The sequence below is a fragment of the Corythoichthys intestinalis genome, chromosome 3, assembly GCF_030265065.1.
Source record: "Corythoichthys intestinalis isolate RoL2023-P3 chromosome 3, ASM3026506v1, whole genome shotgun sequence".
NCBI lineage: Eukaryota > Metazoa > Chordata > Actinopteri > Syngnathiformes > Syngnathidae > Corythoichthys > Corythoichthys intestinalis.
In genome coordinates this window covers 8,944,277-8,971,896 of record NC_080397.1, presented here as the reverse complement: position 1 = coordinate 8,971,896, position 27,620 = coordinate 8,944,277, and the positions used below count along the sequence as shown (strand labels likewise).

The 27,620-nt window shown below is 39.8% G+C and overlaps 1 protein-coding gene across 7 annotated transcripts; it reads right to left on the bottom strand.

Annotated features, from left to right (window-relative positions):
* Positions 1 to 784: 784 nt before the first annotated feature.
* Positions 785 to 26,002, bottom strand: kansl3 (KAT8 regulatory NSL complex subunit 3). 7 transcript variants are annotated; one of them, XM_057833034.1, is made up of 23 exons: positions 25,782 to 26,002; positions 25,254 to 25,284; positions 24,272 to 24,546; positions 23,937 to 24,107; positions 23,785 to 23,875; positions 23,409 to 23,594; positions 23,200 to 23,328; positions 21,136 to 21,252; positions 20,955 to 21,053; positions 20,608 to 20,679; positions 20,451 to 20,525; positions 20,165 to 20,322; positions 19,976 to 20,039; positions 19,721 to 19,909; positions 14,460 to 14,613; positions 14,092 to 14,169; positions 12,681 to 12,854; positions 8,843 to 8,930; positions 8,487 to 8,614; positions 8,053 to 8,159; positions 3,285 to 3,495; positions 2,593 to 2,706; positions 785 to 1,582 (listed from the first exon to the last, which is right to left on the bottom strand). In XM_057833034.1, exons 2-22 carry the CDS (start codon positions 25,257 to 25,259, stop codon positions 2,594 to 2,596), a joined length of 2,685 nt encoding a protein of 894 aa, XP_057689017.1. In that variant the 5' UTR covers positions 25,260 to 25,284; positions 25,782 to 26,002; the 3' UTR covers positions 785 to 1,582; position 2,593. The 7 variants fall into 7 exon arrangements, with proteins under 7 accessions (XP_057689017.1, XP_057689018.1, XP_057689021.1 ...); XM_057833035.1 differs by lacking the exon at positions 25,254 to 25,284; XM_057833038.1 differs by lacking the exon at positions 2,593 to 2,706 and having other exon boundaries at positions 25,254 to 26,002.
* Positions 26,003 to 27,620: the final 1,618 nt, after the last annotated feature.

The following is a 27,620-nucleotide window of genomic DNA, read 5'->3' as shown; positions in this document are numbered from 1 at the left end:
TATTAGAATTTCTCCATCCAAAACAACAGTGGAGCTGGAGTAAGATTACTAACCAAAATCTCTTTAAAAAGACAATTTTGAAATACCGCATCCATCTGCCATCATCGCGACAGGGGAGGACAACATGTTCATGAAGGCAGATGTGGAACTAAGCTCGTGCCACCACAAAGACCGGGTCTTTTTGTAGCCATGTTGCCGCTGTATTATGGAAGGTATGTTCTTCCTATCCCTGCATTTTCATGTGTCTGGTGCTGCTAGCCTGTTGCAAATCAGTATGTGTAGCATGGCACAGTTATGTCAACGCATAAATGCAAGTTTTACAAGTTTTTTGTTTGTTTGTTTAGAGGTGGAAAAAGCTGTTAAGCAAGGGAAGACAAGTTGATGTGCCTCACATCAACACTTACTGTACGTTTATGGACATATATCGAGACCGCGTTCTACCTAGGGCAGCCAAGAGGCTGGGACAAACTGTCACAGCTGTCTGTCAGATCGATCCCGAGATCCAACTACGAGCTTTTATAACTGCAGCAAATTTAAGATACGCTATTAAAGCTAGAATTACCGAGGACGGAGGGAGAAAGATCATCCGTGGGCCGCCGAGTCTGTGTAATGTCGAGTCAAAGTTTGGCGAGGCTCTCAAGTCGCTTCCAAGCGCTGTTGACTGATATCACATTCTCGTATGTTATTTTTCTAATAATTTAATAAATTGTGATTTATTGACCTGTTTCGCACATGCACCAATCATTTTAAATAAAGCAAGAAATGGAATCATGTTGTCCAAATGTTTTATTGCGATTAATATCTGCAATAAAAAAGAATGACATAGTATTTTTGTTTATATGTACATACCTTGTAGTATTTCCTTGTAACAACAAAATCCGTGTCAGCCCTTCTGCATTTGGAAAATGTAATATAATTTTTAGTTTTACCTCATTTTGGTCACTCAAGTGGCCGGCGTATCAATCTATACCTCAAGTCAACACAGGCTGACAGGTTGTTATATTTTTGTCCACGAATGATCAACGAAGTGATAAGAACAATCATACAATTTCATCTACGTCTCCTCTACGTCGTGCTGAATCCATTTTTGGTGATTCTGTGGGTTCCTCTGGCTTGATTTAGCAGTTTTAACTTCGGCAACACACTGCTAACTTCAACCTCAACTTACGAGGTTTTTTTTAAACCGAAGTTCGGAGCAGAAATTTTCCAAGTTGGCGCCGCCCATATTTCGCTCAGGAAATCTGTCTCTACATCTTTTCTTTAAAGGGTTAACCCAAAATGTGCAATACCGAATTTAATTATCTGGAATGTGGAATGGATATAGGTAAATGAATAAACAAGAACATGAGGTGTACTCAACCAACATTACAGTTAACCTAACACTAAATTCTAGTGTAGATTAAGGTCTCCAACAGCGCAAATGTCCACTTGTAAAGTCATGTTACTGGAAGCACAAGTGAAGCTAGTAGAGTAAACCATATGCACGTGATAGCTGAGCTGCAGGGCTCTCTCACATATGCGTGCGGGTTCCATGTGGGGGACCGGGGTCACCGTGGGGAGCACGGACCGTTTCGGCCAATTTCTACCAGAGGGGGAAAAAAAAAACATCATTAGTGCAAGACAAGACTAACAACGACTGAAGAGACTTTTACTGAATTCTGAACACACTATACATATATTTTAGCTTTTCAAAAGTTCTTCTGAGGGTACATTTGTGTTACAATTTGAAAGGTCACACACAAATTCAACATTCTCTATCCATGATGCTTTGTGGTATAGAACAACCCTTTACAGGTTACTTGTTTAACTCATTGACGGTGCTAGACGTCCAAACAATTTTGAATGGGACAGGTCGGCAGTGAATGATCGATGAAATGAGCATTCACAATGACGTTTAACGGTGTCAATGGCAAGCAATAAACCTGTGAGTTAAAGTTAGTAAATATTGTCTTTATATATTTTTAAATTAAAAAGATGGAGAAAATCCCAGAGTAAATTTTCTTATCTAAATAGCATAAATTAAAAATGAAGAGCAATTTTAAAAAAAGGCAACTTTTATAAATGCCATTTATTAATGTTATGTATTATTTACTTTAGATGTTGGGGTCCTTAACCAGGGTGTATTTGTGTTTTCATTAATTACATTTTTAAAATTGTATATAAACTATGCATTTATTTATTCATAAATTTAAAAAAAAAAAAACACTATAATAATTTAACCGTAGCATCTACATATGTATATGGACATCACATTTTGGGTCATGTAGGCCAATAAAAAATGTATAGACAGTAAATTTTTTTCACACTGAAATACAGCTTACAGCCTCCAATACAGAAAAAATCAGCTAAGATCTAGCTGAAGCCATTATTTCACTTATCATAACACCCCGTCCCCCTCACCACCCACACACATCATAATTGCACACAAAGAAAACTGCTGACATTACCACTCATATGGATGTTCTAAAGCACACATATTCCATTCCCATTTTGTACTTTGGAGTCTCATTTTAAATTGGTTTGTAATGAGATGAGCCTTGAATTAATACATTTACATCTGGTATATGTCTGACATCCAGCAGTGAAACGCACCTTACTCAGTGTTCTGAGCTGGCGTCACATCGCCAGTTTGGCTAAGTGATGCCGCTCTGCTTGCAGGCTGCGCTCCCCGAAGCATCACTGTTATGGATGTGGGGGCTTTCTGCCCTAATGGTAACACACACAATGAAAATGCTCAGTACTAAATGCAATACAATTATCACTATAAATTATGAAAGGCAAAGTGGTTACTTAGCAAAAAAAGAAAGGAATTGTGTAGTTTTCAGTTTAAGGAGATGGTGAATGCAAACTGAAGACAAAAGGGGGGGGGGGGGGGGACAAGCACTTAACAGCCAGTATGATTCCAGTTTTTATTGCAAAATGGACAGACGTTGTGTCATGTCAATACATGTCAGCATTTGTTGTGGACATTACATGCAGATGACCGAATGGAGCGTTTACAAAACAAATGGCATGAGTCAAATAAAAAATGACAGCTTCAACACTGACAACAAATGCTGTCTTCAAGAGACAAAATAGCTAAGTAACATGTCATCTCTATTATACAATGTTGTATATTTATACTATCAACATGAAGATGTTTTTTTTCCAACCACAGTACAAATGAATTTGTCTGTCCCGGTCGTCAGAGCTGCCTTTTTACACAAAGACCCACGCTCGGCTAGCGTGCAACGTACGCCGCTGCCGTCAGCGTGGCCGTCGCCCTTTGGCAGTTCGAGACATACCGGCGGTCTGGTTGGTGATGTGGGCCAAGCCTGGCAAACTGCTGGCGAGTTTGGCCAGTCCGCCATTTGTGAGCAGCTGGTGGATAGCGTTTGTCTTGGCCACACCCCCCGCAGTGACCACAGGCAATGCGCGAAGCAGAGTACTGTTGCTGCTGCTGCTAGTGCTGGAGACCGCGCTCAGGACTTGACCCTGCGGCTTGCCGCAGAATGCCTTGAAAACAAAAAAGACAATATCAGCCTATTGTGCTTATGTACACATAAAAATTGAAGGCAATGTCGCTCCCGTTCAATACATTTTCTATGGAACAAGCGCGACAAGGCAAAAATTGCCAAACCCTCTGGCAGCGAAGCGATTGTCTGGCACGTCCAGACTGTTCTCCCTGTATTTTTCCTACACTGGAGAACAGTCTGGGACCCAGCTCCTCATTGGCCTCTCGGGCCAGAACGAAATCATCCGTGCAATCAGATTTGTTTATTTGTGTGACATGTTCTTAAGGGGCAACGTCACTCTTGCGCATCGGAAGTCGTCTCCACAACAACACAGATGGCGGACGGAAGAGCAGAGACTATGTTCCAATCCGCAGTAAATTCAGTTTTAAATGACCAAAAACACATCGAGTTGCTAAAACCCCAGCAACTGTCCCGTGGCACTACAACCAACCAGCAATGGATTTATTGATCGACAAATCACCTGAGAGTACACTAGACAACAAGTACAATTGACTTCCACATGCCACACTTTGTCAACATTATAGTTTCTTTCATAAAATACTGTCATGAGCCTGTTTTTGTTTGCATCTATAAAGGCCGAGTTATGTTTCCGCGTCAAACCTGCGCCGTCAAGGAAGATCTCATTTACGACCCTGCGCCGTAGCCTCTCTGGGTCCTTCTTTTTCTTCCTGACTTCGCGTCAACGCGTGTGACGTGGTGGAAATGGACTATGATTGGTCCGCTCAGACTGTCGTTTCCGATTCAGCGCGAAATCACCGCTATTCTCTAACATTATTTTTCTACATGCAAAAATAGACCAGGCCGACGAGAGTATCAATGAAGGGCAAGTTACGGCAACTTCTACAATGTCTCGTCAAGACATTATGAAGATTTCCAAATGGCAAGCAATTCGTGGGAGGAGATTGCTGAAAATACGGGGCTGGAGGTCAGCCAGCGATTGAATAAAAAAAATGAAGAACCACCGAGACAAGTACAGTATGTGTGTGTTCGGAATCAAATGGCCACACGAAGCGGTGACCCAGTCGGCCAAAAACTGTCGGCTTTTTATCACTTTATGTCGTATTTTGTGTCGGTGCACTTCATCATTTATTGTGTACATACAGTGGGGCAAAAAAGTATTTAGTCAGCCACCAATTGTGGCAGTTCTCCCACTTAAAAAGATGACAGAGGCCTGTAATTTTCTTCATAGGTGTAGAGACAGAATGAGGGAAAAAAATCCAGAAAATTACTTTGTCTTGCTTTTAAAGTATTTACAAATTATGATCGAAAATACAGTGGGGAGAACAAGTATTTGATACACAGTCAATGGGAAAACCCTTTGGCTGTGTATCAAATACTTGTTCTCCCCATTGTATGTATTTGGTCAAGAACAAAAGTTCATCTCAATACTTTGTAATATTCCCTTAACTGATAATGACAGAGGTCAAAACGTTTTCTGTAGGTCTTCAAAGGTTTTCACACACTGTTGCCGTTATTTTGGTCCATTCCTCCATGCAGATTTCCTCGAGAGCAGGGATGTTTTAGGTCTGTCGTTGGGCAACACGGACTTTCAACTTCCTCCAAGGATTTCATATATGGTTGAGATCTGGAGACAGTCTAGGCCACTCCAGGACCTTGAAATGCTTCTTACGATGCTACGCTTTGTTTCCCGGGCAATATGTTTGGGATCTTTGTCATGCTGAAAGACTCAGCCACGTTTTGTCTTCAATGCCCTTGCTGATGGAAGGAGGTTTTCACTCAAAGTCTCACAATACATGGCCCCATTCATCCTTTCCTTTACACGAACCAGGGAGTCCTGGTCCCTTTGCAGAAAAAATGTGGTAAAGCATGATGTTTCCACCCTCATGCTTCACAGTAGGTATGGATACAATTCGGCATTCTTTCACCCTTAAAAATGTTCACATTAGGTTCGTCCTTCTTGACATCACAACGGCTCTTAGGATATGTAGTCTTTTGTGCTGCTTTCGGTTTTGAAAAAGGGACAAGAAATGATGGAAATATGGAGATAGACACATGGTCCATGCGGCGTTTTAATGCATATTTATGAGTACAATAAAACTATAAAACTCAAATGACATATCTCCTGTTTTACTTGGTCGATTGACTTCAAATAAAAACTGGTGTGGACATCAACTTCCGTACTTTCAAACGAGAGCAACCAGGGGCACGTGACTGACGTAATTACAGCGTTATGAGGCTTCAAAGATGATATGCGTAAACGTGTCGCATCCGACACGTTCGGTGTTAAAGGGTTAAACACGAGAAGTTGTGTTTCTACCAAAAAGTTCCAATTTTTTTGTTTCATCTGATTATATAACATTCTCCCAGTCCTCTTCTGGATCATCCAAATGCTCTCTAGCAATCTTCACGTGTACTGGCTTAAGCAGGGGGACACATCTGGCACTGCAGGATTTGAGTTCCTAGTGGCGGAGTGTGGTATTGATAGTAGCCTTTATTACTTTGGTCCCAGCTCTCCCCAGGTCATTCACGAGCTCCCCCCATGTGATTCTGTGATTTTTGCTCACTGTTCTTGGGATCATTTTGACCCCACTGGGTGACATCTTGCGGGGAGCGCCAGATCAAGGCAAATGATCAGTGGTTTTGCATGTTTTCCATTTTCTAATAATTGCTCCCACAGTTGATTTTTTTCGCACCAAATTGCTTACCTATTGCAGATTAAGTCTTAACAGCAAGATTCAGGTCTAGAATTTTGTTTGTGGTATGTCCTTTGACAGCTCTTTGGTCTTAGCCATAGTGGAGTTTGGAGTGTGACTGTTTGAGCTTGTGGACAGTTGTTTTTTGTACTGAGAATGACTTCAAACACGTGCCATTAATAGAGGTAACAAGTGAAGGACAGAGGAGCCTCTTAAAGAAGTTACAGCTCTGTAAGAGCCAGAAATGTTGCTTGTTTGTAAGTGACCAAATACTTCCTTTCCACCATAATTTGCAAATAAATTCTTTAAAAATCAGACAAAGTGATTTTCTGGATTTTTTTTCTCATTCTGTCATCATTGAGGTACACCTATGAAGAAAATTATAGGCCTCTGTCATCTTTTTAAGTAGGAGAACTGGCACATTTGGTGGCTGACTAAATACTTTTTTGCCCCACTGTATGTTTGCTGTGAGTCTGACTTATTTACGTGTCACGCTTCAAATATATAAAGAATAAAGTACAGGTTTGGTGTCAAAGTTGTTTTGTTGTTTAATTTTCCACAACAGACAGTTAACACTCGATACATCATCACTGATTGAGAGTGCCTCAGTGCTTTTATGATAACTTTAACATCAAGGCTTCAAATGCAGTTTGGGAAGTTCCATAGCCGCCATAAATCTGCTATGGATTCCCACTGGCTGGTTGTAGGACACGGCAAACTAATTGGAGGAGGACTCGACGCCAGTTTGAAGCTAGCCGCCACAGCTCGCTGGTCGCCACCCGAGTCTAGAACTCTCTCTACGGCATCAAAAGGCCAGGCCGCCTCGAAACAGTCTTCTGCGTCGCCTACGCCTCAACATTTGTATGATGAAGATTTACATTCAAGCGTTCCATGAAGATTTACATTCAAGCGTTCCATCTTGCATTGTTTATTTTTTCTCCATTAAACTAGACTAGCGGAAGTCAACAAGCATGCCCCAAAACCGTACAAACATAACACCACACCCCTCTAGTGGCTTGGCGATGAATTACAGAGCAACGCGTTCCCTCACTGCAGAACTATCGAATGCTCATTGACGCCGTAGTCACTTCGCTGTCACCGCAAAGCAGCAGCATAACTCAGGCTTAAGTGTAGGTTTGATTTAAAAAAATAAAATAAAAACTTTGTCAACATTAATTTTGACTTTGAATACAAAATGTTCGGTGTCATTTTTTTTTTTTTACCTCAACCCGTACAATTTTTCAGGTTTTATTTATTATTCTATTCAGGCAGCACCGTTAATGGTAGCTATTCTGATGAATATTTATATGCGCAAGACCAAAAACAATGCGAAAATGATTCCAAATGTTGCTTTTGTTCTCATTGATGTCATGACTTATTGTTTGGATGGCATTATGTTGTACATTTTCTTTTTTTTCATAATGTGAACTCCATCACTGAATAAACAGGATTTTTTACCTCGTCTAAACAGAAAAAAAGAAGAAAAATACTGTCAACATGGAGGAGTGTATCATTTTAGCACTGTGCGAAGAGCACATATTTTAAGATACCTCTCGGCATGATTTCCGGGACATAAAAAAAACAACAAAAAAAACAGCTAGAAAGTTGTTGGCTTTAAAATGCACTCGAAATTCATAGCCACTCAGAGACGAGCGACGACGCACAGGCACAGGACTCGCTGCTGCAGTCGCATCGAGCCCCGTATGTTGGCAGCTCAACGGCGATGACTTTCGCATTTCGCCATCCCCTCCCGTGTGTTTTGCCCCTAAGAATTCCTGACGTGTTGAGGTTCGGTTGGCAAAATTAAAGAAAATTAAAGAACGGGCCATACTAGAGTCCCAGGCCTAACTCTGTCCACCTGTTCTGCTTAAATACTATCATACCTGTGGGCTTCCAGAGGAGGCTTCCGCTGAGGGCAAGCTAGGTGCCTTGGTGCCGATCTCCTGAAGACTGAAACTTAGGCCTTGTAAAAGACTGCTGGCGGAAGGAGCTGTACACACAAACACAATAATAATTGGTCTTTTTTTGTGTTTTTAAAAACTGTCCCCATTCCAACTCATGCGACCTTGGCGACCTCAAACTGGGCGGTCACACAACACACACATGTCCAAAGGGGGTAAAATTCAGGACAAGTGATGAACAGTGATGGTATAAGAGGTGATCGATGACAGTTGCTTCAATGCGCTCTCTCACATACAACTCAGCGTCACTCCGAAAATGGACAGAGGCTCTTTGCGGTAGTGAGGCTATAGCACTGCGTGATGAAGGCTATAACAGCACATTTTACTGTCAAGCGTGCGGGGCAGGGCAAATATACCTTGGGCAGTAGCCGGCGCTTGCACCTGGATTGGTGCGGACGACCCTGACACCATGCAAGGCTGCACGTTGCTGAAGGAGCTGGAGCCTGGGGACAGGGCACCAGACACCTCTGAGAGACTACCAGACCTGCAGTGACACACAATAACCACCAGTCTACGCAAGAGCCACCTCAGAAAGTGCTCTGTGGTCAAAAATCTGAGCTCTCTTTTTACACTGCGCAGTACTTCTGCACCAGTTGTTCTTTTTTTTTTTTTTTTTTGTGGCCAACTAAGTAGGAATGGGGCATGTGTGTGGTTAGTGGTTCAGTGCTATACTGGTTATTTTGGCCATGGGCAGATGAAGGCACTCACTTACCGCTGGCCTGTGAGAAGTCCGGAGAGCTCCATGGCCCCGGCCACAGTCTGTCCCATTGTTACTGCCAAAGGCTTTCCAGAAACACCCACTGCACAAAGACAGCATTACGAGTCAAATTGAGTCTGTTTGGTTGAAAATGTATAAAACCCAGTGATCGTATGCCACAAGAGACCAAAAAAATATTTATTTCCTAAAATAATATATCTTTATCTATGTGTGGGACATGCAATGTTATGCTACTACACGGAAGGAATTAGCTCGTGGTGATTGATTTATGCATTAGGGGTGGGTACCTCTGAGTACCTCACAATATGATACGATTTGTGATACAAGGCTCAGGAAAACGATAATCTCATGACATGGCGATACAACAATTACTGATACATTGGTCAGGAAATCATTCTAAGATTTTCTGCAATCAACAGTAAAAGCCCTTTTTATCCTTCTGCCGTGAATTGAAACGAGTATCACTGGTAGACGTTCAATCGATTGGAATTTTGTACATTCACTGCCATCCCTCCCACTTCAAATGTATTGGACATCTATGGCCACATCTATGGCCATCAATGGAAGCCAATTACCGTAGTTACTATACCGCAGGTTTTTTTTCATAGTTTGGCTGGGGGTGTGACTTATACTATGGAGCAATTTATGTGTGAAATTATTAACACATTATTATATCATTTCACATGCTATCTTGGTGTTTTGGAGTGACACTGATGGTTTGGTAAACTTGTTAGCATGTTCTTTATGCTATAGTTATCTGAATAACTCTTAACAGCTATGTTATGTTAACATACTGGCCATGTTCGCATTTCGTTGTTCATGCATCATGCAACATTATCATTAAGCCTGTCGCAATATGCAATAGTTCCATTTATCGCACGATAAATAAAAATAAAGGCAGTAATTTTTCCGTTGCGATTTATTGCCTCGTGTGCATGTGCGCGTGTGGCAGACGTGCTGTTAAATGTTCCAATTCCTTGTTACCAACTACGCAAAATGCATCTTCGTTCCAGTTCCGGCAAAAAATAGCGCCGGAGCCAATCCGTTCCCATTATATCCTATTTTTCAACCTATACCGGCCGCGTCAGTGCTTGGATTGACTGCGGAATATCTCCGGCGTGCGGAAGCCCGCCGAATGGTTAAGGCGATTTTCTATTTTTGCTTGAGACGTATCCGTCAAAATGGGCGGATCCAGGCCTGGAGTCAACAGCCCAGTGTCTTATTAACGATTTAAACACCAGCGAACATGGACGAAGAACGTTTCATCATGGAGGTGGAAAGTCACAAAGTGATTTATGATGCAGCAGATCATCATATCACTGTTGCGTGCGCTTCCGGATATTTACAACAAAGTCCGCCAAAACATTGTTACCGACTTGGCTGCTACGAACAACCTCGCTTTGACAACACACAGCTGAATAGACACGATAAACATTGAGTGGCAAATTAAGAGCGCTGTGCTTGAAACTCGTCCTGTTTATGAAAGTCGATTGTCATATGCTGGTGTTGTGCAGTAATGAGCAGACGTGACTTTTGTGGCGTTTGCTAATGCTAACTTTTTTAATGCGCGCACACACTAGATATCATGAAATAGCTAACTAGATGTGCTACATCCCATGCCATTGGCTACGTGAGCCCAGAGTGATTATGGGACACGTAGTCCATATACTACATCGATGAATTATAAACCGCCATGACTGAATGGAAGTTAAGCAGGCCAAATCAATCCACACCAGTGACTATAGATAATGCTGAAAATATTGTTAATTCAGTACGTGACACAGATGGATTCAGACCACAAATAGGATGTCTTGCTCATGTAGTAAACCTAGCTGCTAAGAGAGCTGTAGCAATCAACAGTGTGCCCCACCTCACTTTACAAACAGTAAAGATTGTTCTCAGAACTTTTATACTAAATTTCTTCAGATCAGTAAGAAGTAAGCACATAGATATTATGCACTAAAATGCATGTTTATATGATGGCAATTTTTGCTCGTTTGCAAAAAAAAAAAAAAAAAAAATCGGATCGAAAATCGTGTCCCCCGTATCGAAAATTGTACCGAACCGTGACTTAACTGTATCGTTGCATCCCTATGGAACACCACTGCAGAAGCTATGAGTGGGAAAGTTTTCATTTGCCTAAATGCTTACGTTATTAACTGCAATTGTATTTTTTCTTGAAAAACACATTTTATTTATTCTGTGTTTCTGTGCGGTATTAATATTGTCTTTGACTTAAGAGGCATGGTCTATTGTTTTTAGTTGTGATTTCTTCAAAAGTATTTTTGAATTTAAGAGTACATTTATCATTTAAGAGTACATTTATCGCGTTTAAATGGTGTTGTTGATCTATTAATATATACTGTATCCTCACTGTTATTGTAAATTGGTTTAAAAAAAAAAATAGGGGAGTGCAATATCGCATATCGCAATAATTTATGAGATATATTATCTATATATATATTATCGCACACTAAAATTTGTTATCGCGACAGGCCTAATTATCATACTGTACACTTATTCAGCATGTTGTTCTCTATTGTATTTTTATTTAAAATTGCCTTTCAAGATGACATCAGTTCTATGTGTTTTATCAAGTAAATTTCCCCCAAAAATGCGACTTATACTCCAGTGCGACTTATATATGTTTTTTCTCTCTTCATTGGGCATTTTATGGCTGGTGCGACTTAAACTCAGGTGCGACTTACAGTCCGAAAAATATGGTAGTTAATTTTGGGACATTTCAAGTCCCAATTTCGATACATTTTCATACCCTTATTATTAGGTAGAGGTGGGAATCTTGGGGCACCTACCGATTCGATTACGATTCAGAGGCTAAAATTCGGGTATAAATTGAATATTGATGCCACTGCCCAGCTACTAGCTGGTTTTAATGTTTCATACAGTGGGGAGAACAAGTATTTGATACACTGCCAAGTACATTAGTTACAAAAATTGTACAAAAATCCTCTCAGGTTTAAATAAACTACTATTTCAGTATTAAGTTAACAGTTCAAAACAGTAAATAAAATACTTAAGTCCCAATTCTGTAACAGCAGCTTTAAACTGCATTCATCTAATTTAATGTTGTGAATCAAATGTTAAAGTTGTTAAAATATCTCCCTTTATTCCATAATTTCCCTTCTGTCTACTTTGGACATGTGAAAGTTTTAAAACTGGTTCATCATTTAAAGATAGATTCAAGACAAGATTTGCCGATTTAGGAGTATTTTAGATAAAAAGTTAATTAGGTTCGCTCTGAAGGTTCGCTACAACAGCCTTCCAGAAAAGTCTACTGCTTTAAAATGGCGACTGTTTGCTAAAGCCACCGAGTCTGTCATTTCGCATCTAGTTCTTTATACGGACAACAGAGTTTAACACCCAGGCTGGTGATCCAGTTGCCAGCGTGCTCTTTTGAAGGCATCAGCGGTGAGGCTAAGGTTGAGTTCATACAATTTATCATTTCAAGTTCAGTTCACTCAGTTTACTCAGACATTAAGGCATGGCTCACAAACTTGATTGTAAGTTGAATTGCCTCATTTAATCAAGTTCACAATAATGAATTGATAAAATTAGTTCAGAAGAGTCTAAATAACTTACTGAAGAAAAATTAAGACTTTGATTGGCAAAATCTATGTTAATCGTGTGAATTACCAAAGACATTATTAAAGATAAGTCTGCAACCACTCAGAATTTGTGAAATTGTATTTAAGTTCTGGAGATAGGAGAGATTGAAAAGAGGAAAAATAGCAACATTGAAAAAAATTCAGATTCATACCATTGTATAATGTAATTTTTTTTTGTCATAATGCATTTAACAAAATTCAGTTACCCTGGTGTGCAGCTGGGTTGATGGCAGCCCCCGTTGACTCATTTTGGGAAACAATTGTGACCTTGATCTTGGCCCGTTTTGAGGCTTTTCCTGGGGTGGGACTTGGGGTTAGCCGCCTCTTGCCACGAGCCCTCAGTTCATCTCTGTCCAAGGACTCCATCTGATCACTTGTTACTGTGGAACAGTAAATATACATTTCAACGTTAAGTCAACAGAATGTATATGAATGAATCAGAGCAGGAGCAAACAAAAACTAAAAAAAAATTCAAGGTAGTTGGGGATATTTAGTAAGAAATTTTTTTTAAATAAAAACAAAGACCTGGCATCCACATATGTGGATTTCACCTTTTGGGTAATGTTGGCCACAATACCTATTAACATTTGGTATCGTACCAGTGTGGCCAACATTACCCTAAATGTGATGTTCACACATCTCACTTATATTAGTATTTTATTTAATGGGTAAAATGTATAAATCATTAATTTTTTTTTAAATAATCGAATGAAACTGAATAGAAACAAAAATACACTCTGGTTATGGCCTCCAATAACATGCTAGATTTTTTTTTTTTAAACTTCATATCATTTAACTCATTGCCTGCCATTGACAACGATAGACATCCATGAACTCAATGGCTGGCTGATTGATGGATCACACACTGCCAAGCCCTCCCAGTCTAAATGGATTGGAAGTCTATCGCTGTTATTTGCAACTAAAGCGTTAACAATAAATACTCTCCTATTTATAGTTTGTTTCCCCTCCAAATTTATTATTTAATAATAAAAACAACAACAACAACAAAAATATATATATTTTGTTACAAGTGCTTTCATTTAATAAAAATATCAAAAATAAAAAACAAGGAAAAAAATACAGTGAAGATTTTGCATGTTCTACTCCATATATACAAATACATCCTATAGTCTTCATTTCTTTCATTTCTGGAAAAAAAAATGTTAAACAAAAAATAAACACAAAATGTTTATTTACTGTTAAAATTTAATTTAAAACTATATTTTTAAATTTACATTATGATTCATATACTGTAGATAGACGGCCAATTAATTTAAAGACTGGGTGAAAATGCTAGTCTTTCAGTGCCACTGACACAACTACACATCCAATCCATTTTGGCAGAGAGGGTTGGCAGCAATCATTCGCTGTCAGCCTCTCCGAGTCAAAATGGATTGGACGTCTTGCACTGTCAGTGGCAGCCAATGAGTCAAACCAGTGCACTATAAAAAGATTACACCATGACAAAATTGATTCCATGAACTGCATAGATTTTCTAAACATAATCTTGTCAGTGTGGGAAGAGTGGGGCCCTGTGAGGGCAACGGAGGCCAAAGAGAGGAGGCGGCGGGGGGAAAAAAAGAGACGAGGACAGAGAAAGGAGGGATAGCCACTTACCAAAAATACATGGAGGAGTACCAGGAGGAAGGTTTTTCCTCACAAGCATGTTTTGTTTCATAAAAGCTGCGAACTGAGCTGTGAATGAATTGGGAATAGGAAAAGAAGACCAGAGGAAGATTGTAGAAAAGGAGAAACAAGAGTATTTCAGTCACGTTCCATCTTGCCCCATCAAGATGTTGTGACGGGAGGAATATTTCTCCTTTTGCTCCTATTTTAACGTCACCTTATTTCCTCAGCTATGTCATATGTAATTTATTGAGATGTTCATCCTAAATTGTGCTTCATATAAGGAAACTGAGTTCATGCGAGAGCAAAATTTCTGCACATGCGTTAAAGGATTTTTTGACTGCAGTTTCTGTTCTTACCTTGCGCCTGCTTGTGTGAAAGCACTGTGCCGGAGCGTTGCATGTGGGTCTTTAAGAGTTGTGTGGCTGTAATCAGACTGGACTTCTGCGCTGGAGACAGACCCGTCTTGGGTTTAGGACTTGAAGTGGGGCTACTGCAGACACTGGACAAATCCTATAGAAAACAAGTTAGAAGACATGGCGTGAATGTGAGCCAATATTGATGATGTAATAATAAAAAAGATCAAAAATAGTGAGGGTTATCGGGTAAAACTGAGCACATTCTTGAATTCTTCCTTTGATTTTAACCATGATAGCATAGGGTTTTGTTTCCCTAAGTGCTTTACAAGCCTGGCGGGTAGCTAGGCTTCTCTTGCCACACCCAACAGGTTATTACAATGACATACTAGTATAAAAAAGTAGAAAAAGCATATATGTTTTAACCACGTCTAGTGATGCGGTTGAAAGCGCAATGGCGGGATCTTGAGGTCGATATAAGAGATAGATCAATTATCGGCACCAATATTTGATATAAACCCGTATCGGCCTTTTAAATCCGACCGGCCCATATGAAAAAATCATTTTAAACGGGGTTGTTTCAACTCAGATGCAGCCGCGCCTCTCTCTCCTGCCTATTGTCCCCTGCACTAGCATTCACCCCGTCCTGTGATTGGTAATGGTAAATGTTGCATGTTACTTGTATTTCGCCTTTACACTTTTTAAGGCCCTCAAAGCGCTTCACACTATATCCTCATCTACCTACAGTACCAGTGACCCGCATCAGGAGCAACGTGAGGTGCTTTCTCAAGGATAGTTGGACGAGGTCATCAGGCTTTTTTTTCTGAGGAAAAATTTTTAGAGAGCTATTTATTCAACCTTTTATTCAACTTTATAGGAGATGTATCTAAGTTTAGGAAATTCAGGCACTTCTGGAGCTATTCTATTTGTGAGATTCAATATCCATGCTTTCGACATTAAAATGAAGTTCAGTGTTTGCATTATTCAATTTTAATATTTTTATACTTTTAGTGCAAATGATTATTGGCTCGAAAAATCGGTTATCGGCCCCTTTGACTACTAATAATCGGTATCGGTCCTGAAAAACCCATATCGGTCGAACTCTAGTCAATATATTTAAAAACCTGTAGCTGCTCTTGTGATTGCACTTATCTGATTGTTTGTTTGTTTGTTTGTTTGTTTTTAAACCGGATTTCAAGTGTTGTTAATACAGGGTTAATAATAATAAATTACTAATACGAACACAAAATAGTCATAATTCCATATTCCTGTCAGCCTAATGATTTTACTTTTACACAACACGTGTTGGGCTGGCAGTGGGCTTCTCTACCCTCAGTCCTTGTAACAGTTAAAATGCAAACTGAATATTTATGTTTTTTTAATGGAACTTGTATATAAAAAAAATAATAATAATAATCAAGCTAGGAGGCATAGATTCTTTTTTGTCTGCTTGTGTAATCGAATTATTCGATCCTTCAATCAACTTAAAAAAAAACTTATGACAAGAAACGAGTCAAGCTTTTCTCCAAATTCCACAATTAACCCTTGCATGAACACCACAAGCTGTTATTAACTAGTAAACTATTATTATTTAGCCTAATAAAGATCTGTTAAATATTATTACATGAATACTAGGGATGTCCCAAACGCATATTTTTGCACCCAAGTCCGTGTCACCTGGTTTTGAGAAGCTACCGATACTGTAAAAAAGGTTTGTTTTGTTTTTTCTTTGACGATCACGCTGCCGAGAACAGACTTGATGGTTAACACATTTGTCCCTTTGATTGTAGAGCTATCGAAGCTACTAACCTGTCAATCATCATTAATTTTAAGTACCGAACGCAAGTTGGACAGTGTGGCTGCACTGTTTAGCAGGAGGGAAGGTGAGAGGCTGTGTTGCTGTACGAGCATGAAGCAGAAAAACATAAATATATATTTCTTTAATTAAAAACCCGATCCTTTTCACCAAATTACGATCCTCTGAAAAATGGCGCGATTTCCAATCATGTGATCGGATCGGGACATCATTAATGAATACAATGTGGTCATAGTGGTCCTGCAGTCTTCCCAATACGAGCTATTCAAGCCATCTGATGAAAATTCTTCTAGTTTTAATATCGCAATATACCATATTGGCCCGAATATAAGACGGCCCCCTCATTTTCAAGACTCAAGTTTGAAAAAAGATTTTTTGAACACGAAATTAATTTTTATACAAAAAAGTAATTACAGTACATCTGAAAGTATATATATTTGAGAGAAAAAGCATGTTATTTTGCCTCATTCAAATCTTAATATCTGAACATTAAAATATATAAACTAAAGTGCAATCATTCGTAAATGAATGGCTTCTGGTTTTGAAATGTATATAACCCAATCTACTGTGATAAAACAACAAAATTGCAATAACTGCATTAACCATAAGGGGTTCGCTTTGGGTTCAGCATCCGCTTCAATGATATCTGGCGCCATCTAGCGTCGTGAATGGGTATAATTTCTGGACCCCGAATATAAGACGACCGCCACTTTTTCAGTCTTATTTCAATGCAAAAACACCGTCTTATATTCGGGTCAATACGATATATCGCAAACCCCCCAAAAGTCTCAATGTCAGGTTTTTCCCAATATAGTTTTTTTTTTTTTTTTTTAAAGTATCAATTATGATTGTATTTTTTTCCAATATTATATATAACATATATGGCGGAAAACACAGACAAGACTGAAAAAGCAGTTTCTGCTCTTGCACTGCTCTTTAAAATGAACTGCTGTATTTTAAGCCAAAAGAACTGTTGTTTTTGATAGAACAATATGTCTATATGCTAGCATAGCAGATTCATGGCGTATTAAGCCCCCGAACTATTTTTAATTTGTCCGTTTTACCCTGGAAACCCCCGTTTACAGACGTCGCGCAACCGCTTTTGTTTCAACCCAGCCATTAAAAGAAGTAATTATATTTCCTTTTCAAAATGTCATTTTTAGCTTAGAATCATTTATTGATGTCTAATATTTTGTTAAACAAAAAAAAAAAAAACGACTTTAAAAAATTATTCACTCACATATTTTAAACTTTTAAACAAATTACGTCAGGATGGAAAAAAATAGTGTCTGAAATTGGGTCACGGATATGTACCTCATAACTATCGCTTTATTGTATTTTTTTTGTTACTGTCGGATTTTCCCTGATATGTTAGATGGTCATTGATCCAAACAAAGACAAATTCCTAAAAAAAAACGTTTAAAAGGGTAAATATATGAAAAAGAACATCTCAAACACTCCTTGATGTCTGCAATTACTGCATCGCGACCCTCGTTATATTACCATGTTTCACCCATAAAATCCCCCCAAAATCTGGCTGTGGGCATTAACATCTCTGTCTTGACACTTGATGATACATGCTGCATGGAGTTTTTGAATCAAAACAAGGAGAGTAAGCGATAATATCTCGTTAAAATCATGGCGTCTGTAACTCTGCTCTCGTGTGCTCTCGCCTCCAGTTAGGGTTTTGCTGTTTAAAAAAAAAAAAAATTTTTTTTTAAATGCCCTCCTTTTCAAATTTTTTCTTCCCCCAGAAAATAGAGATTTTAAGCTTCCCAAATGTATCACACATGCATATAGAACAATTTTGAAATTTAGCCAAATTGGGGGTCTCAGAGCGGAACTTCAAGTCACCTAGTATGTACAGTATATATATATATATATATATATATATATATATATATATATATATATATATATATATATTAGGGCTGTCAAACGATTAAAATTTTTAATCGAGTTAATTACAGCTTAAAAATTAATTAATCGTAATTAATCGCAATTAATCGCAATTCAAACCATCTATAAAATATGCCATATTTTTCTGTAAATTATTGTTGGAATGGAAAGATAAGATAAGATGGATATATACATTCAACATACGGTACATAAGGACTGTATTTGTTTATTATAACAATAAATCAACAAGATGGCATTAACATTATTAACATTCTGTTAAAGCGATCCATGGATAGGAAGACTTGTAGTTCTTAAAAGATGAATATTAGTACAAGTTATAGAAATGTTATATTAAAACGCCTCTTAATGTTTTCGTTTTAATAAAATTTGTAAAATTTTCAATCAAAAAATAAACTAGTAGCCCTGTCCTCAATGTGTGTGAGCACACAAATTGACGGATAGCGAACATAAGTTCCAAAAAGAAATCAGACGGTGTGGCAAAGTTGCATGGGCTTTACTGAAGTCATCTCTTTTTGACAGGAGCACGTTTCTTGTATTTTTGTAAAACTGAAAATAACAAGGCAATGTGTCAATAACTTGCATAAATCACAAAATAACATAAAATGTACACACACTTGTCCATTTGAGCAGTAGCACTAGCCAATTAGCTCACAAGCATCTAACAATGTAACTGCATTTCACCATATATGTGAACAAATTCAAATACACATCATCAATAACTATCTAATGCTCATGAATATAAACAAAGGAGGAATATTACTCACAAGCGATGCATGTATTAGACACAAACAGTGTGATGGGGCTATGAGAAGTGCCACTGAATACTGGATGCGGACGTTAGCTGGTCTGAATAGCACTGTCTATTCGTGTGAGTTCGCGTCGACATATAATCACGTCAGAAAAGCGCGCCGAAACCCAAATAATCAGCTGCACTGGATCACCAGCAGAGGGCGACATTATGCCACATAACATATGCAAGTCACACCCAAGCGCCAGCAGAGGGCGGAAAAACTCCATAAAACACAATTAACAAGTTGGCCTTTCACTGTACTGACACTTAAATCTGTCTGAGCGGGCCTAGTGCGTTAATTGCATCAAATATTTTAACATGATTAATTAAAAAAATTAATTAACGCCCGTTAACGCGATAATGTTGACAGCCCTAATATATATATATATATATATATACAGTGGGGAGAACAAGTATTTGATACACTGCCAATGGGAAAACCCATTGGCAGTGTATCAAATACTTGTTTTCCCCACTGTATATACAGTATATATATATACAGTATATATATATATATATATATATATATATATATATATATATATATATATAATGTATATTTATATTGTATATGTATATTTATTTAATGAATACAAATAATAAAATGTCAATATTAATAAAATAATTTTATTGAATAACAGAAATACACTCTGGCTATGGCCCCAAACAATGCTCTAAAGTTGATATTTTTTTTAACTCATAGTATTTAAATGAGTGCCCTATAAAGGGTTAACAGACCTCTGAGCCTGATGGTGAGATGGGGTGTCTAAGTGCAGGAGAGGAAGGCCGTCCTCGTTCCATGTCAAAGGGGAGCTCCCGTCGCGGCCTCCTTTTCTTCTCTGTGTCTATGTCCCTTGTCTCTCCTGAACCATGGCTGTGGCTATCGGCCCGTGTGAGGACACCAGACAAGAAGTCAGCAATCTCATCCTGCCAATCAGTGGAGAAACAAATGAGTTTACATGCCCACGTAAAAATTCATTTTCAAGTACCTACCTGAATGCAACGGTCAACCATCGTCTGTGTCAGTCCCTCTGACTTCATTTTTGCAGAATTGATTCTGTCAAGAGAATATTTATTGTGCCAATGCAAATGACGTGTCTGACTTCATTTTTGCAGAATTGATTCTGTCAAGAGAATATTTATTGTACCAATGCAAATGACGTGCCCGCCACAACGACTCACCTGATGTTATCGTCAGCTCCGCCCACCACCACCATGCTATTATCAGTTCTCAGTTTCTCTCGGAATTCTTCCATTCCTTCAATACTACACTGCAGCGCATTCTGACCAACAACGAACAATACTGGGGTCTTCATGTCTAGCAGCGGGTCATCAACATCCTGCGAGTCACAGACATATCATGTTGACGCCTATGGACAGCAGTGCTCAAGAAGCCTTTAGGGCCAAATTGCAACTTCAGCAGCAGTCTAAAAATGAAAATCAGCAAATAAATTCATTGAAGTCTCACCCCTCTTGGACCATTGATTGTAAGTAAAGGGAAGCCCAGACAAACGACAGCCGTCAGGTACTCCATTAAGGAAACCTGTCAAGTAGTCAGCATGTAATCAGCTGCCAATGCCAGTAAGGCATAAAAGAAGCACCGGTGTAATAGGGGGGAAGCTTACATGACAAACTATGAGAGCGCCAGTATTCCAACCAACCAAGATGATGGGTTTCCGAGGGAAGTGCCTGTGAACCTAAATGAATTTGAGAAGCGCAAGCTATAATCAAAATGATTAAAAATAAAATCCTTACATAGATTAGTAATAAATCCAAAGGAGGTTTATTTCTTTTAACAGAATTCAATTTTCAGGTGCACCTTATTCATCAAGAGTCATTAACAGAAAACAAAAAATAATGCTTTGAAAACTGTTTAGAAAAATGCTACACGATAATCTAAAAAATATATATATACTTACAGCTGCACCAGTTGAAAAACAGAAACTATGAACACATAAACAAAGTCCTGTACCTCAATGACCTTTGCTCGAACTGTTCCCAGCATGTGCTCCAGACACTGTGTTATTCCGATATTGGCGCCACTGCTGATATGAGTGTGTATTGGGATGACCTGACAGAAACACAGGTTTCATCAGCACTTTTTGGAAATTCAGTGTTTCTAGTATCTTGAGTTTACTTTATGCATGCGACACCTTGCCGAAACAGGAGAGCTGCGACTGCCAGAATCTCATCCTTCGTGATGTCGACATGGCTGGATTCGTCGGGCTTGATGGTGCTATTAGGATGAGAGGCGATCCAGGAAGCTTGCTCTGAAGCAATGAGGACCATGCAAATTTTTAATTTTTTAAAATGCAAGTAAGCCTGGGCGATCAAAGAATAAATAGGAGGCAGTGTGGTGTTTAAAGATAACCACTGACAATAACAGAAATTGAAGCAGAAGAGAGAAGTTGAAGAATAACGCTGTGTAGATATAAGTTGTTTATGCAGCAATATTTCTTGTCTATGAATGTTCCAAATGAGTTAGTAAATGAAAATTACCTTTGATTAAATATCACAATGCGGGGATCATTTTTAATTGCACGTGAATGACAGATTTGAATGTATATTCGCACAACGCTAACAGATTTTAGGGTCCAAAACTTTGTATTTTTTCATTTTAAGTACACTGTATGAGTAATATGAGTCATTTTATTATTTAGCTATAGTTTCTCAGTTTGACTGCGCTGCAGAGTAATAAACAGCTTGAAAACCATTCACACTTGGCTGTTTGCCATCCAACAATCTAGTATTATTAATTGTCACAGATGTTCACCAAAAATTACTTAAAAATCGTCCAGGCCTAGCTTTTAGGGCTAAAGTGTCCAAACTATTCCACAAAGGGATGCAGTGGGTTCAGGTTTTCATTCCATCTGATCAAGAAAACACCTTTTCACATTTTGTTTGCAATCTCATCGATGTAGGGATGTCCCAAAGATTATTTTTCTCCCCATTACTTTGCAGACTTCTTTAACAATTAGTCGACTAATCATTTTTTAAATGAACTTTTTTTTTTTTTTTTTTTTAAACTAATCTTGCAATTAAATTTTTGTTGACAATTATTAATTCACAAAACATTTCGGAACATAAATTCTTAATTATAGTACAAATAAACACATAAATGACAAAAATAAATCACAAATAAACAATGAGGTCAAATGCTGATTGCATTAACTAGTGCAAAAGAATGGAATGCAAACAGATTTAGAACACTGTGGTTTTACTTTTCCTACAGGATTCAAAACAATTGCGTATGTCTATATTGTTCTCAACATTAGAGTAAGCACCAGCAGAGTAGATAAATAAATGTCACTCATCACTGGAGTGAAGTACTGGAAAAAAATACCTTATGATGCACATTGATAAGCTACGACGGTGTATTAGGCCCAAATAAATAAAGAACGAGATTAAAGACGTAATACTGTTACGAGAAAAAAGAAAAGTCGCATTATTATGTAGGGGTAATGTAGCTGTGAGCCGCTACACACTTTACATACAAGCACCTTAGCTTTGATGTAGATGAAGCAAAATAATAAGGAAATCTTTATTTGTAAAACCGATTCTAAAACACAATGTATGTTTCCAATATTGTTGATTTTAAAGGAGGCGGCAACACGCTACGTAAAGTATGTTGCTGCTTATTCAGCTACATTAGTCAGACATTAGCGTCTAATAGACTGTCATAAGACCATCATAGAGGCAACTTCAATAAAAATATGCCGTTATATGGACTTACGATCCGCCAGCTTGTTGTCTCCTGTTGTCTTACAAATTCATACCTGGCTGATGGGACTTTAGGTGTTCATTTACGGCCGCCGTGCTATGCAACCTTGGCATTGTAGAGACTGCACACAACAGTGTGCCCTCGTTTGTTTCATTGAAATAAGTGTATGCTTTGGTCAGCCTGGTGCGCCTTTTTGGCTTTGTGCCGCTTTCCCTGCTTGAATCCCGAGCATCCGCCATTCTCAACTTTCCACGCATATATATATTTTTTTAACCCTTTATTAACCGTCGACGGGATGGTGTGCTCGTCGACCCATTTACCTCATCAATGATTTCGACTAGTCGGTACAGCTCTAATCTAATGCTGCTTGTCTTGGCAGAAACTTCATTGGTTAAATGGTCTGTGCTGGATCAGTTGGAACAAAACCTGCACTCACAACGACCAGATTGGACACCCCTGCACTTCAAGATAAGTTAAACAAAATGTCCAATTGTACCGGTTTGTTTTGTGACAGAACTCCAACAGCTGGGTCCCACGGTCGCTTCAGAAGCAGCGAGAGGGCCTCAGCACTTGGAGAACCTGTCTTCGCTGCAGGAAGCAACATCCTGTCGATCAGCGATGGCAACTTCTCAGAGAAAAAGAAAATCAGTACATCATCAAAAAAATCAAAAAACAGAGTATTGGGATCATGTGGCATACACCAACCTTGCTTTTAAGAGTCTGCAAAACATCCAAGTAGGCAGCAAGCATGGCAAGACTCAGCGATTCAATCAGAGTAGTGTGCAACCACTGCGTCAGCTTGGTTTCCCAGTTCACACTAGCTAAGGCGTGCCGCACCTTTCTGGCACATTTGTCTACTGCAATCCTGCGCAATATTGGCTCATTCGATGTCTAGGAGAAATTCCATCACACAAAGTACATAACAAAAATTAGTAAAGGGTCAGAAATACAAAATATAATCAAAGGCAACACGGCAAAAGGCCACAACATTGGTTACTAGACTAAAAAAATACACTTGTGTATAAGGGTTCTGGCTTGACAGACATGATAGAAATAAACACATGGAAGAAGCAAAGCTTACATTTTCATTGGCCAAGCGGGCTAATCTTTCCGCCTGAAGTGCTTTCAGGACTTTGTTGAAGAGTTTAGTCTGCGCGCTGGACCACATAGTCCTGAAAGAACAATACGGTTGTAAACACACAGTGACGGACAGACTTTTATATGTTGGCTCACTTGTTTATATGTTCCTCCCAATCATCAGGAGTAGGGGGACTGTCTGCAACAGTGCGAGCAAACAGGACATGCCGCTCGCATTCCTTCATCACACTCTGAGCTTTGTGGTTGTCATACAGGGGAACTGGTGTGGGTGTGACTGTTTCCACATCGATTAAAGACTCTGATTCTCTGCAAAAGAAAAACTGAATGAAGGGGGAGGTTCTATCAGACATATTATGGTAGACACACAGAATCCCGAACAATGAAGTTCCCAGGCAAAGATGTTGCCCGACTCTTTAGTAATGGAATGATTCAACCAGTCATTCCAGCCCAATAAAAATAATCTAACTCACTGTGAGACTTCAGGCTGGCGTCGAGGAGTGACAAACAGTGTTCTTGTAGGCCGCGCGCTGCTAGCATCCGGGTGAGCATTCCACGGTTTGGCATAGCTGTGATCCAGACACACCAAGTCCAGCTCCCTATCGTGAGCAGACAGCTGGAAGAGCAAGGACGTTCCCATCTTCCGTGCGGAGATCTGGTAGTCCTTATCCATGCCGCGGTGCATTCTTTTCCTGGCCCCAAATGGACCTTGGGAAGGCCTCCACCACCTCTTTGGCTTTACACACAGCTACAGGACAGTGACAAAGCATAAAAAAAACTTGGTTGCCAACCTACAATATTTTGAGATTACAAATGCAAAGCAATTAACCGTTTTTGTTTTTATTATTAAACTTTCCATGTAAATCATGACAAATGTCTGTGGATTCAGGGTAATAACATGGATTCCCTACGTATCATATTTAAGTATAATAGAAAATGATTTCCTTGTTTTTGCTTCAACTGAAGATTTGCTTAGCACAAATAAAAGTGTCTTTCCTTTAAAATTACTAGTTATTTCACTTTTGCACCAAATTTACCTCGATGCAACCGCAGAACACTAGGCTACTATTCTGAACAAAGTACTGACAAAATGGAACAGTTAGCATGTCTCTACCATAGCTTTATCCCCACTTTTTAAAACATAAGTGAGGTAACCGTTTAGAGATGAGCACATGACCTCACGGTTTTCTAAGCGCTGATTTATCTTTTGCCTTGCCCCAAATAGGGTAGGCACAGTGTGGTTTTCCAACTAAGCCAATCTTCTGCATCTTCTTCCCTTAAATCTTTCCACTTTCTTGTTCGTCTGCCATGACTAACCTGGCAACTCCACCCTCGTAATATTTCTGCTAATTTACTAAAATATAATCCTGTAAAACATATTACAATGGACATTTCTGTATTTGCATCATTAATATTGGGACAGAGGAAGGAATTGATAATAATTTCAGTACTTACCATCATTTATCTGTGAACGTGACGCCGTTGTCTGTGCATACATACAGTAAATACCTTACTGTTAATAGACAGGACTACCACAATACTTATGTTTAAGGCTGCTCCACACAATTATATCTTATTATACATCTGGTCACGTTCGAAACGGACTTAACACCGCCTTTACGTTCGGTTTATGATCTATATGAAGAACTCTTTCACGTTTCTGAGCTATCATCATCTAACTATATCTTTAGAAGCGTTGCAGGTGGTGTGTCTTCTTCAATAAGCACCACCCATGACTCTATAATCAATACAACACGGTGCCACTAAAATTAGGTTAAGTGAACTCCGTACGCGTTGCGATGAAAAAATATATATCACGAGGCTTTAATCAATTAGATGGTTGGTATGTGTTTCTAAATCAGTAAACATTCGCCAAAAAAGGGAACCCTTTGAAAAGTGAGTGACTGTTGAGGTGGGCTGAACTAGCATGCTAATGTTAGCACAGCAGGCTAAAAGCTAAACGAACCAGTTCCCGTCGCTCACCTTTGGCTCTACCGATCCATTTTATTCTTGCAAAGGTTCAATGTCCTCTTGCGCGCCCAACTCATATACACATGTACATATTTATTCGTAATAAACATACGTTACATAAACGACAAAGACAATCGCGGAAGCTTGCTTTCTTTTGGTGTGTGGGGCGTTGCCAGATAGGCTAGCACAATTCGCGTTTAGACTTTGTACGAAAGCCACGTTGGTTTCACGACGGAACTGGCAACCATGTTTATGGCGCGTAAGGGCTATCGCAAAACTAGGAACGGATTTTAGTTGGAGTGGATTTAGTTAGCTTGCACACCATTTTATGGCAGCTAGAAGTGGGTAATATTCAAAGCGTTTAGTCATATGTTGCAAATGGATTAAATATGCAATCATTTACTGACGCTTTGTATTACAACAACAAACAAAGCAACAATAAACAAAATAATAATAAAAATATAAAATAATTTTAAGTAGTACTTGTGAAATTTAGATGCAGCCTGGATGTACAGTGGAGTACAGTACTGTACTTGCCCCTCCATACAAACAAACAAACAAACAAACAAACAAACAAACAAACAATCACTTCAATTAAACATTTTAGTTGTAATACATTTGCAATCTCCTCCTGGAGTCATCACCTCATCGTGGTGGAGGGGTTTGCGTGTCCCAATGATCCTAGGAGCGATGTTGTCTGGGGGCTTAAAGCCCCTGGCAGGGTCACCCATGGCAAACAGGTCCTAGGTGAGGGGCCAGACAAAGCATGGCTCACAAGACCCCTTATGATGCAAAACATTACAGGATTCAAGTTTCCCTTGCCCGGACGCGGGTTACCGGGGCCCCCCTCTGGAGCCAGGCCTGGGGGTGGGGCTCGAAGGCGAGCGTCTGGTGGCCGGGCCTTTTCCCATGGGGTTCGGCTGGGCACAGCCTAAAAAGGCAATGTGGGTCCGCCTTCCCATAGCCTCACCACCTGTGGGAAGGGCCAAAGGGGTCGGGTGCGTAGCGACTTGGGCGGCAGCCAAAGGCGGGGGCCTTGGCGGTCCGACCCCCGGCTACAGAAGCTAACTCTTGGGACATGGAATGTCACCTCTCTGGCGGGGAAGGAGCCCGAGCTGGTGTGTGAGGCAGAGAAGTTCCAACTAGATAAAGTTGGACTCTCCTCCACTCACAGTTTGGGTTCTGGTACCAGTCCTCTTTAGAGGGGTTGGAACCTCTTCCACTCTGGAGTTGCTCACGGTGAGAGGCGCCGAGCAGGTGTGGGCATACTTATTGCCCCCCGGCTTGGCGCCTGTACGCTGGGGTTTACCCCAGTAGATGAGAGGGTAGCCTCCCTCCGCCTTCGGGTGGGAGGACGGGTCCTGACTGTTGTTTGTGCTTATGCACCAAACAGCAGTTCGGAGTACCCACCCTTTTTGGAGTCCTTGGAGGGTGTGCTGGAGAGCACCCCCTCTGGAGACTCCCTCGTTCTGCTGGGGGACTTCAACGCTCATGTGGGTAATGACAGTGAGACTTGGAGGGGCGTGATTGGGAGAAACGGCCCCCCCGATCAGAACCCGAGGGGTGTTCTGTCGTCAGACTTCTGTGCTCGTCATGGATTGTCCATAACAAACACCATGTTCAAACATAAGGGTGTCCATATGTGCACGTGCCACCAGGACACCCTAGGCCGCAGTTCGATGATCGACTTTGTAATCGTGTCATCGGACTTGCGGCCGCATGTTTGGACACTCGGCTGAAGAGAGGGGTGGAGGTGTCAACTGATCACCACCTGGTAGTGTGTTGGCTCCGATGGCGGGGGAAGATGCTGGTCAGACCTGGCAGGCCTAAATGTATTATGAGGGTCTGCTG